The sequence below is a fragment of the Geotrypetes seraphini genome, chromosome 7 (assembly GCF_902459505.1).
Source record: "Geotrypetes seraphini chromosome 7, aGeoSer1.1, whole genome shotgun sequence".
NCBI classification, from domain to species: domain Eukaryota; kingdom Metazoa; phylum Chordata; class Amphibia; order Gymnophiona; family Dermophiidae; genus Geotrypetes; species Geotrypetes seraphini.
In genome coordinates this window covers 118,397,929-118,410,556 of record NC_047090.1, presented here as the reverse complement: position 1 = coordinate 118,410,556, position 12,628 = coordinate 118,397,929, and the positions used below count along the sequence as shown (strand labels likewise).

The 12,628-nt window shown below is 41.8% G+C and overlaps 1 protein-coding gene across 2 annotated transcripts in view; it reads left to right on the top strand.

The window, feature by feature from the left end:
• Positions 1-943, top strand: part of NUSAP1 (nucleolar and spindle associated protein 1) — a 141,576-nt gene extending 140,633 nt beyond the window's left edge. For both annotated transcript variants that reach the window (XM_033953010.1, XM_033953009.1), the window contains one exon: positions 115-943. In XM_033953010.1, the coding sequence (XP_033808901.1) occupies positions 115-202 (88 nt within the window). In that variant the 3' untranslated portion in view covers positions 203-943. The remainder of the gene's footprint in view (positions 1-114) is intronic.
• The last annotated feature ends 11,685 nt before the right edge of the window (positions 944-12,628 follow it).

Below are 12,628 nucleotides of genomic sequence, written 5' to 3'. Positions count from 1 at the left end.
TTTTTTTCTAAATGCAGAAGTTATAAAATGCATGCCTAATTTTATTTCTTTCAAAACATAATGAGAAATATCAGCATACTATGGTCTGATAGCACAATTGTATTTTCTTTTCAGAAAAGAGAGACGTGAAATGCACTTGCAAGGAAGAAAACAAAATAAAGACAAAATGTTTGGAGCATACAGAGGACTAACCATGTCTTGAAGACTATTAGAAATGCTTATAAGACTCCTTAACCAGTTTAGTTTTATAGCCCACCCCACTTTGTAAATATTATGGGTTTCTTTTTCTCTTTATGCATTTTGTATTACTATAGGTAAGATTGTATATAATTGATACATGTTGTAATTTTAGGAACTATCTAGTGTGCTAGGATTCAGGTGAGTGATATTTAGATTAATGATAAACTCGGCAGTTTAAGGACAAGAGTGCAATGGAGATTTTATCTGGAATGAGTACCATGGACAGTGGATGAAGTTAGCCTAAGGGCAAGAGGGAAGAGATGCCTTGATCTATTCTGAAATCATGTTATCTGGTTGTCCAATTACTAATGGGAGAAAAGAGCAAGGAGCAAAGTGAGCCTGAGATACAAAACAACCCAAAAGAAGTTTCCTTTTCCTGGAATTGGATTTGTGATGATTATGGGGACGGAGGGTCCTACAGTTTTGCATTTTACCTTTTAATGCATAACGGTATGGTAAAGCAATTTTAAGGTTGTTTTTGTTTTACAATTAAGCAAGTTTTTCAAACCAGTTAAATCTACTTAATGTTCTTATAAGTGTTTCTTTTCAAGGTGTTTCTCCATCTTTTCTACTGTTGGGCTCTTAAATATATAAGGACAAAAATCAAACATTGTCTATGATTTTTGCTATTGTAAATAAATGCTGTAAGTATCATATGTATGCTTATAATTAAAATTAGCTTTATGGCTTCTCTGGAACAATATATAATAGAAACTGCTAAATTTCATATTAGAAAATTAACTTGAGAAAATCAGTTGGCTGGAAAGCTACAGTCTCTGTTATGCAACAGTCTCACCCTAGATTATAGCAAATGCATACAATAGGTTTTGTAAGACTAGCAGAATGTTTTTCAGTATGTTTTGCCTGTGTAAGAGCACCTGTTGATGTTGTGTTGGTCCATTCATGCACATGAGAGGCTATGTGCATACAAAGTGGCATAACTTTTACTGTAGCAAATGTTCACATGAGCCAGAAGAGGAGCTTACGACTAGAATGGAAGAAGCAACCATCGTTCATACTTCTGCTCTTTGCTACTAGAAAGGGAAAGCAGAGTTGTATAACTCATTGGTGAGGAACTTCCAAGCCTGTGCTCTAATTTAACCATCTCTTAAAATTTGCTTGTGGTGGAAGTAGAGCAAGAGAGCTGTCTTTATTGCCTCTCTGCCTGCCCCTCCCAATTTTAAATGCTGACAGTAGTTGTAAAGAAGTCCTGCTTGCCCAAACTTCTGACTCAAAATGTGGAAGTAGATGAGTGTTGAAAAATGTGACTATAAGTGGTTGTGAACTGCATTTATCAATTTTGTTTTTATGAACTTTCCTGTTCTCTAAAGACAAGCAGGTGTAATATTCTCACATGTAGGTTACATCATCCACAGTACCTGGTACAGATAGATACCAAGTATGCTGTCGCTTTAAATTTCAATAAAATAATCCCTCTAAGAATCGACAATCTTAAAGATCTCAGCAGTGCTGCTGCTTAGTGTCCAGGAAAACTAATGCATCAAAATTGTCGTTGGTCAGAATTATCTTTAAATTTACTTTCACAAAACATTGTTTTCTATAGATTAAATCAAGAAATCTTAGAGTACTTATCTTTTGAACTTCAATATATTCACAGCTAGGGGAAGAGTTTCTGATATAGTCTGCATTTTGCTAAACATTTTATCAAGGACTTCCCCTATAAAAAAATTTAAAATTATCATTTCAAGCAGACTTACCTAAAACCTTTCAACTTTCTGTTCAACTTTCTGTTCAACTTTCTGTTAAATACTAGTATTTAACATTCAGCCATACCATATTCATAGTTGCAAAGATAGCGGTGGCATCTCTCTAACATTATTGTAACCTGTTCTGAGCTCTTTGGGGAGAATGGGATAGAAAAATAAATAAATAAAATACTAACCACATCAGCTGATCTTAAAGGGAAACTGACACCTAAACCCCCTAGTTTAAGCAACTATATCGGTGTCATCCATTCTAACTCGGAATTCAATCCATATAGAGAAACATGAATTTAAATAAAAAAATCCACATCTGTTCTTTAATTTATATGCAATATTAGATCAGCTGATGAGGTTAGTATTTAAATAAAGATAGACAACAATGCCAACTTTGCTTAAGTTTGCAACTGCAGAGAGGGTGTAGCTGGCTGTTAAAAGATTAGTAGCTTTAAGTGTTAAAGTTTTTAAATAAGCCTGCTTGAAATAAGTTTAAAGAATATTAACATCATTTTTAAAACTGTTTTTATAGATGAATTCTTGATAAAATGATTAGTGGAATATAGATTCGATTTGAGAGTCTTCCCTTAGTTGTGAATATATTGAAGAAGCTCAAAAGATGAATACTATATATTAAGAAATCTCAAATCCTATATAAAACTGTTTTTGTAAAAGTTTTAAGATAATTCTGACCAATGATGATTCTGTTGCATCTACTCCAGATTCCATACGTATGGTGTTAAATCATACGTATGGTGTTTGACTAACCAAAGGTGGACTTGGCAGTGGCTCAAGTCACCAAGCACACAGCATTCCCTAGCAAAGGAGGAGTGATGCTAAAGGATTTGCAGAATGGCAGGGTGGACACGGTCTTAAAGAAGCAGTTTGGGCATCAAGGCAGCTGTGGCAGCCTTGTTTGCTACATGGGCCTGTTACATGAGACTGCAACGGGTGCAGTCAGCGGAGGAGGAGGATGCCTGCCTGCCCCCAGCTGGTGCTAGAAGGGGTGGATTATGTGGCAGATGCCTTGCATGACCTCATTAGGGTCCTGAGCAAAGTCACAGCATATGCAGTTTCTGCTTGCATGATGCTCTGGATCAGATAGTGGGCTGGAGACTCCACTTGTAAAGCAACGTTAAGCAGACTGTCCTTCAAAGGACAGATGCTTTTTGGCAAGGGTCTTGATGAACTCATGGCCAGTATAGAAAACTGCCGCCCTAAGTCACTGCTGGACAGCAGACCTCGCTGCCCCCCTAGGGGGAGTCAAAGTAATTTTTGCCAGTCCCGCCAAAATAACTTGAGCTCCTCTGCCCAGAGATCCTTGCAAGGGTACAGACAGCATTATAGTAATCCCAGATGCCAGCAGACCTCTGTGTCTCATGTTCATTTTCCCCAAAAAGTCCCAATGACACCAGGCTTGGAACCACACCTACACACAATGGGGGGTGGTTGTCAGCGTTTCAGAGGAAATGGGAATTGATCTCAGACCATCAAACAAGAGGGACACAGAATTCTTTCATCCCCCTTCAGATTTGTTTCTAGATTCTCCAGTTGGGAGGCTGGAAAAAGAGGCCAGGGTCCAAGCAACACTTTAGCAGCTCTTAGTGGCATTCACACGGTAGAACTGGTCCCCGATGACGAATCTTGCTCGGGCAGATACTCCTTATAGTTCATCATGCCTAAGAAAGGCACAGAGGACTGGAGGTCCATCCTGGATCTCAAGGTGGTCAATGCTTTTCTTAAGGTTCCACATGGAACAGTGCGATTGGTCACTGCGGTGGTGGCTTCTGGAGATTTCTTGGTGTCTCTGTATTTAACAGAAATCTGTCTTCATATTCCCATCTTCCTGGGACACAGGAAATATCTGACATTTCATGTTCTCTAGCAGCTTTTCCAATTTGCAATCCTTCCCTTCAGATAGACGCTAGCTCCCCCCACCTTCACCAAAGTAATAAAACATAGAAACATGAGGTAAAGGCCAAATGGCCCATCCAGTCTGTCCATCTGCAGTAACCATTATCTCTTTCTCTAAGAGACCCCCATGTACCTATCCCACACTTTCTTGAATTTATACAGTCTCTATCTCCACCACCTCCTGTGGGAGACACTTCCATGCATCTACCACCCTTTCTGTAAAAAAAAATATTTTCTTAGATTATGCCTGAGCCTATCACCTCTTATCTTCATCCTATGCCCTCCCATTCCAGAGCTTCCTTTCAAAAGAAAGAGACTCAACTCTTGCATTTACATTACATAGGTATTTAAATGTTTTTATCATATCTTCCCTCGCCCGCCTTTCTTTCAAAGTATACATATTGAGATCTTTAAGTCTGTCCCCATATGTCTTATGACGAAGACCATTGACCTTTTAGTAGCCTTCCTCTGGACAGACTCCATCCTATTTATATCTTTTTGAAGGTGCAGTCTCAAGAATTCTACACAGTATTCTAAATGAGGTCTTACCAAAGTCTTATACAGGGGCATCAATACCTCCTTTTTCTTATTAGCCATACCTCTCCCTATGCACCCTAGCATCCTTCTAGCTTTTGCCGTTACCTTTTCAACATGTTTGGCCACCTTAAGATCATCACATACAATCACACCCAAGTCCCACTCTTCTGTCATGCACATAAGTTCTTCTTCACCCCTAAACTGTACTGTTCCCTTGGGTTTTTGCAGCCCAAATGCATGACTTTGCATTTCTTAGCATTAAATTTTAGCTGCCAAATTTAAGACAATTCTTCAAGCTTCGCCAGGTCTGTCTTCATATTATTGATGCCATCCTGGGTATCTACTCTATTGCAGATTTTGTTATCTGCAAAGAGGCAAGTCTTACCCGACAGCCCTTCAGCAATAGCATATCATTTATAAAAATGTTAAAAAGAACAGGCCCAGGAAGGGAACCTTGAGGCACACCACTGGAAACATCCCTTTCCTCAGAGCAATCTCTATTGATCACTACCCTCTGTCACCTTCCCCGCAACCAGTTTTTGACCTAGTCCGTCACTTTGAGGCCTTGCCCAAGGGCACTCAGTTTATTTATTAGACGTCTGTATGGAATACTCAAATGCTTTGCTAAAATCTAAATACACCACATCTAGCGCATTACCTCTATCCAATTCTCTAGTCACACAGTCAAAGAAATTGATTAGATTTGACTAAGACCTACCTCTAGTGAATCCATGTTGCCTCCAGTCCTGTAATCCACAGGATTCCAGAAACTTTTTTATCATTCTCTGTTTTAAAAGAGTTTCCATTAATTTGCTTACCACAGAAGTCTGACTTATTGGCCTGTAATTCTCTCCTTCTTCTTTACTTCTACTTTTGTGGAGAGGGACCACATCCGCCCTTCTCTAATCCTCCAGTACCACTCCCGACTAGAGACTCATTGAAAAGGTCAGTCAGCAGAGCCACCAGAACTTCCTTAAGTTCCTAAAGTACCCTTGGATGTATACGATCCGGCCACATCGCTTGATCTACCTTTATTTTAGCCAGCTCCTCACAAACACAACCTTCTTTTTTTCTTTTTTTTGCTTAAGGATTTAATAAAACAAAAAGCAAGCTTTCAGATTTTAGCAGATTTGTACACTGGCATTATTTTTTCCCCCAGCCACAACCTTCTGAAAATCGATCAGGGTCTACCACTCCTCTATCTCTATTCATATTTGTGTTCTTAGGTCCTGTTCTTGGGCTTCTTCCATTAACACAGAACAGAAATATTTGTTAAGCAATTCAGCCATTTCTGTTATCAGCTTCTATATATTTCTCCCCTTCACCTTTCAGTCTCACAATGCCACTTTTGCACTTCTTCCTATCACTACTATATCTTAAAAAAAGGTCTGTTTCTCTTGTGATTTATTCATCCAATAAAAATATATTAAAGAAAAAAAAGGTCTTGTCTCCCCGCTTTACCTTGTCAGCTATTTTTTATTCCATTTGCATCTTTGCTTTCCTGACTACACGACCACTCTCTTAACTTTTCTAGATATTTTTGCCTGTCTTCCTCTTTCTGTGATCTTTTGTAGTTTATGAAAGCTAAGATCTTATTCTTACCTTCTCAGCTACTACTTTTGAGAACAAAAGCGGCCTTCTTTTCCCTCTTACATGCCTCACAAAAAGGTTTGTCACTCTTACAATTACTCCTTTCAGTTTTCCCCACTGCATTTCTACTCCTTCCAGATGTTCCCATTCAAACAATTCCTTGATTCAATCCCCCTCTCCAAACAAAGTTAATCTAGAACCTTTGCTTTTGAATGAGCCCTCTCTATATCCATTTTAATATTAAACCGTACCATACAGTGATCATTGGATGCCAGATGAACACCCACTGTAACATCAGAAACACTTTCCCTGTTTGTAAGCATTAAGTTCAGTATGACCCTATCCAGTGTGGATTTCATTACCAACTGGTGGTAGTGGCTACTCATCTCTGTAAAATGGGGGTTCAAGTACACCCCTCTAGGGATGATTGGCTCAAGCCAGAGTTTGAGCAGTCAGTGTGGAAGCTTGTGACTTTCATACAATATCTGGGCATTCAATTTGACATGGCACAAGGCCACTTTTTTTTTTTTTTCCCCCAAGCCACGCAAACAAACTACAGAAACAAATCTTGAATCTCTTAGCACTTCCATCCCCTGCGATCTGGCATTACCTTCAGGTGTTGGGCTCCATGGCAGCTTCACTGGAGGTTCCCTGGGCCAAGGCGCACATGTAGCCCCTACAGGAGTCTCTTCTGTCTTAGTGTTCTCCTCAGCTTCATTCTCTTCAGATGCAGCTTCCATGGAAGGAGGCAGCAAGGAGCAACGTGGCTTCAAGGAGCTTCCTCGTCAAAGAGCAGGCCTCTTTGGATCGCAAAGTGATTAAATCTCATGACTAATTCAAGCCTTTTTGGCTGGGGAGCCCATTGCGGAGGCCACTTCATTCAGGTCTAGTGGACTCGCCATCAAAAGGGGTGGGCCATACCTGGAGCTTTGAGCCATAAGGTTAGCGTTATGAACTCTGGAATAGACCCTAAAGGAAAAAGTGATGCAAGCATTTTCCGACAACGCAACAGCAATAGGGAATCAGAAGTACTCCATTGTATCTGGAAGCACAGATGCTCTTCTGGTTGGCGGATGTGCACCTTCAGGCTCTCTACGCTGCACAAGTGGATGAAGAATAAAATGTTCAAGCAGACTTTTTCAGTCAAGTCGTGGACCCAGGGGAATGGCCCTCTCACAAAAGACCTTCCAGTTCATTGTGTGTCGTTGGGGTAGAACAGCAATGGACTTGATGGCTTTTGTCAAGAACTCAAAAGTCAAGCGCTTCTTTAGTCAAAGAGCAGAGCCAGGAAGCTTATGGCTAGACACGTTAGCTCACTCCTGGTCAAGCCAGGATCTCCTTTACATCTTCCTGTTGTGGTCCATGGTAGGCGCTGAATAATCTGCTGGATTGTGACTCATCCAGGTCGCATGATTTAAGTGGCCCCGAACTGGCCTTACCATCCATGGTATGCAGATCTCATCTGTCTTCAGTGGGCCAAAGGCCTCAAGCTCCCTCTTTATCGTGGTGTTCTCAGTCAGGGACCAGTTCCCATGGAGAATCCTCAGCACTTTGGTCTTACGATATGGCTCTCGAGCACAGGGCCTTCATTCAAAGAGGCTACTCAGACGTAGTCATTGCTACTCTCATGCAGTTGAAAAAGCCCTCTAGTATGGTGGCCTATCCTAAGGCTTGGAAGGCTTTTCAAAAGTGGTGTGACAGGGATCAGGTGGAGCCGCTACATGTTCCAATTCTGGTGGTCCTTGCTTTTCTGAAAGCTTGTGTTAAAGACTATGAACGTGAGCTAGGATTTAACAGAGAGAGGAAAAAGTCTTTTATTTTGTTTACACCATAGCGCCAGTGTGGGTAGGAGAGAGCAAAGAGAGTGAAGAGGTTAGAAAAAGGGTGAAGAGGCTATAAAATAAACCAACCAGGATGTTTGGAAAAAAACAAAACAAACCCAAAAACCAAACAAACACCCAATTGGGCAGGAAAATCGAATTGAAAAATCGATACAATAGGCTAAATTGAATCAAATTGAAATTTTTTTCCCCTGAATCGGGCAGCGCTAATACACAAAAGCAGCTATAAATCTGATTTATAGTCTATATATGTAAAAGCCTATTCCTCCTCTCATCTCAATTTCCCACTGCCTCTGAGGCCTGATCCCAGGACCAAAAATAGACTACACAATACAAAAACACAAAAGATTACATTTAGGGGCACATGTTGGTTCCTCAAGAAAATCTCCAGCTGGGTAAGTAGTATTTAATTTTTTTTTTTTGTTCTATGCACTAGCCATGATGTATTCTGCATAGACAGGGTGAGCGATGCTATGTATACTCAAAAGGCCTTGTGCAGTTTCATTGTTGATTTTGTATCTGGATATCAGAGTGGAATAGGAATCAAAAGATCTTGTGAAACTTTTTATAGTAGGTTTAGACTTGGTGAGATTTGTTGTCAAAAGGCTCTATATTAATCCTTGATTTTTATCTGTGCCTGATACAATTATATGGGATGGTTTGCATCTGCTTGATCTGTAGTTCTAGGTTTGTTTAGAGTGTGTTACATATCACAATTTGGTTTAATGTTGGTACTTCTCAGAAAAGACTGATAGAAAATCACTCTATTTTAGATGCAAATTAAACCGTCCATCATTTCATACACCCCACATCTGTCACTTCTAAGGTGGTAGAAAAACCCTGCCAGAGCTGGCTGGAAGCAGCCTCTTTACAGCGCTTCTTATATTCACGGCTGCCACTACTGCCTTGGTAAGGGAGGGAGGGAGGCTGCCGCTGCTGCCTCAGGCCCGATGGGGGGAGGGGTGGTCAGAACTGGCTGAGCTGCATGGGGGAGGCTGGAGAAAGGGGTATTGGGAACGGCTGCCTTCTACACTATTTATTTTACAGTAACTCTCAAGCAACCAGAAAAACATTTATCTGGTATCCACCAATCCCCATGGGTGCTGGATAGCTGTGAATCTACTGTATTTACTAAAAGACAGACTTTCTGGTGGGGATCTTCAAGAAGGTGGTGGAAAAGGATCTGACAGTATGCTATAAAATTCCTCTATAGACAAGTCAAAGTCTGATCTTTGTGATAACTCTGAATTGTAGGTCTTGACGTCAAGGTTAGGGTTGAGATGGATGCTTAGGTGAACCTCAAGGAGAGCAAGTGCATTGAGGAGATCGTGATGAAGTGCTCTCTTTGGAAGATGAAGTGTGTCCCCCTCATACAGGACTTGCGATGCTTGGCCATCTGAGAATGGTCCTTCACTGCAGATATAGACTGTTGCTTGGACTGTACTGAAGCTGGGCATATTGAAGTAGGTACTTGCATTGAGTACGACTAGCATCCCAGCTAATTTTATGCAATAGCTGTCTGGGTTGCACCTGCAGAGATGGCACCACTATCACTGTTAAGGTATAAATGTTGAGGCATGACTGAGAGGTGACACAAGTTTCAGGAATGGTAAAAGCGTCAATGGAAAAGAAGTTTTGTAATGATGCTAAAGCCTACCTGGAGGTAGAGAAATGTTTGTGCTTCTTAGCAAGAGGATCCTCTTGGGAAGAAAACACCAACTATGCAGAGGTGAAATAGGGCTCGGGTGCTGGAGTTGCTGGATGTTGAACTAGAGAATGACACGGGAGTTACTGCAGGAAGGAGGAAAATTAGCAGCTGGTTTACCACAGGAACAGGGACAAGACTTTTTACTATCCCATGTGAGTGGTAAAATTGCACCCAGGTTAGAATCGCCTTCTGCTCCCCAGCTCCTCTCGTGCCTATTTTACCGTCAGGAGCCACCAATGCCATGATGAAGACAAAAGGAAACCAGAGCCTGAGAGTGATTTGAAGAATAAAATTAGCAGACAATAAAAGGTAGAAAAATTTTTTTTTTCTATTTTGTACTAAGAATATATCAGATTTGAAATACATATCCTGCTAGAGCTGGTGTTAGACATAACTGAGGACCACAAAGCCCAGGCTGTGCTTCTTTAGCTTCCAGCTGGCTTAGGGCTCTTTCTGACCAGGGGGCACTTGCTTTAGTTCAGGGGTCTCAAAGTCCCTCCTCGAGGGCTGCAATCCAGTCAGGATTTCCCCAATGAATATGCATAAGCTCTATTAGCATACAATGAAAGCAGTGCATGCAAATAAATCTCATGCATATTCATTGGGGAAATCCTGAAAACCTGACTGGATTACGGCCCTCGAGGAGGGACTTTGAGACCCCTGAACTAGAGCAAGTGCCCCCTGGTCAGAAAGAGCCCTAAGCCAGCTGGAAGCTAAAGAGCACAGCCTGGGCTTTGTGGTCCTCAGTTATGTCTAACACCAGCTCTAGCAGGATATATATTCAAATCTGATATAAAGTCCCTCGAGAAGGGACTTTGAGACCCCTGCTCTAGTTGCATTCCCCTAACGCTATTCATGCTATGTGTGACTGAAGTATTGTGTAGTAATTCCACTTCATAAGAAAGGCTCCAAGATGGAAACAGCAAACTACAGACCGGTGAGTCTCACATCAATAGTGAGCAAACTAATGGAAACTCTAATCAAATGCCAATTGGATACGATCATGAACGAGGAGAATCTACGTGATCCCCGTCAACATGGATTTACTAAGGGGAGATCCTGCCAATCCAACCTGATCGGCTTCTTTGACTGGGTGACGAGAAAGCTGGATGTTGGGGAGTCCCTGGACATCGTATACCTGGACTTCAGCAAAGCATTCGATAGCGTACCACACCGCAGGTTGCTGAGCAAAATGAGTTCTATAGGATTGGGCGACACGCTGACGAAATGGATTGGGAACTGGCTTGAGGTTAGGCTTCAGAGGGTAATGGTGAATGGCACCCCCTCCAAAACGACAGAGGTGATCAGTGGAGTGCCACAGGGCTCCGTCCTGGGCCCGATCCTGTTCAACATCTACATAAGAGACTTGGCAGAAGGTCTCCGAGGTAAAATAACACTATTCGCTGATGACGCCAAACTAAGCAATGTAGTGGCCAAGAGTACAACAGACAAAAACTCAATGCCCGACAACATGATGCACGACCTACTACTACTGGAGCGCTGGTCTAGGTCCTGGCAACTCAGCTTCAATGCCAAAAAATGCAAAGTCATGCACCTGGGCAGCCATAATCCATGCAAGACTTACACCCTAAATGGCGAGATCCTAACAAGAACTGAAGCAGAGCGTGACCTAGGGGTGATCGTCAGTGAGGACATGAAGGCTGCCAATCAAGTGGAGCAAGCTTCCTCCAAAGCAAGGCAAATCATAGGTTGCATACGCAGGAGTTTCGTCAGCCGTAAGCCTGAAGTCATTATGCCATTGTATAGATCCATGGTGAGACCACACCTGGAGTACTGTGTGCAATTTTGGAGGCCGCATTACCGAAAAGATGTGCTGAGACTAGAGTCGGTGCAGAGAATGGCAACCCGGATGATCGCTGGTCTCAAGGATCTCCCTTACGAGGAAAGGCTGGATAAGTTACAGCTCTACTCACTCGAGGAACGCAGAGAGAGGGGAGACATGATCGAGACGTTCAAGTATCTCACGGGTCGCATCGAAGTGGAAGAAGATATCTTCCTTCTCATGGGTCTCACGGCAACCAGGGGGCACCCGTGGAAAATCAGGGGAGGGAAACTGCACAGTGACACCAGGAAATTCTTTTTCACTGAGAGAGTGGTTGACCGCTGGAATAATCTTCCACTTCAGGTCACTGAGGCCAGCAGCGTGCCTGATTTTAAGGCCAAATGGGATAGATACGTGGGATCTATTCACTGAGTTAGGTGGGGAAGGGTCATTGCGGTGGGCAGACTGGATGGGCCGTGGCCCTTATCTGCCGTCTATTTCTATGTTTCTATGTAATTTGACTTGTTCAGTTTTCTCAATAGTAGAGGAGATATTTGTGAAGGGGGAGGGGAGCTAGGGGTTTTGTTGATCCTTGCTCTGTATTTGTATTTATAAAATGGCAATTCTATAGAATATTGTTTCTTTTTATACTTTAATAAAATAAGTTCAAAATAAAATCATAACTATTTGAGGCTTGTGCAGATGGGATCAGACAGTTTACAGGAAAGGGGACCGAGATTGCAGAGATGGTCACCAAGCTTGTGGGGATTGATTTTTTTTCCCTGCTTCATTCTTTATGTTGAGTGTCTGAGTCTCCAGCAATTATCGATACATGTATAGTTGACCTGAAAAATTTCTCATTTAGCAGCTTCCTGGCTTTAAGCAACTTCTGCAGTTGAGTACAGAGCTTGAAAGAAATATCTCAGTGAAAAGGACCTAGACACTGGACATACCAGTTATGTAAGTCTGTATCTGAAATGATCCTGTGGCACTGAGAGAACTGCCTGAAGTCCCTAGGAGCCTTGGACATTGCAGGAAAAACTGCAGACCCAAAGTCAAAAGACTTTATGGTCTGGGGAGGTTGAGTAGTTGGGAATCTGAAAAATGTCAATGCACCCAGACTGAAGGCCTGTAAATGAAAGGGGCAAGAATAAATTTTTTTTACATTGAATGAAGGAAAGAAAAAAAAATGCCAAACTATGACTAAAAGGAGGAAATAACTGGACTGGGAAAGCACAAAATTATCAAATGTTTGACACACTTAGAGCAACTAAGAGAGTTTCTCTTCTCTGTGGGA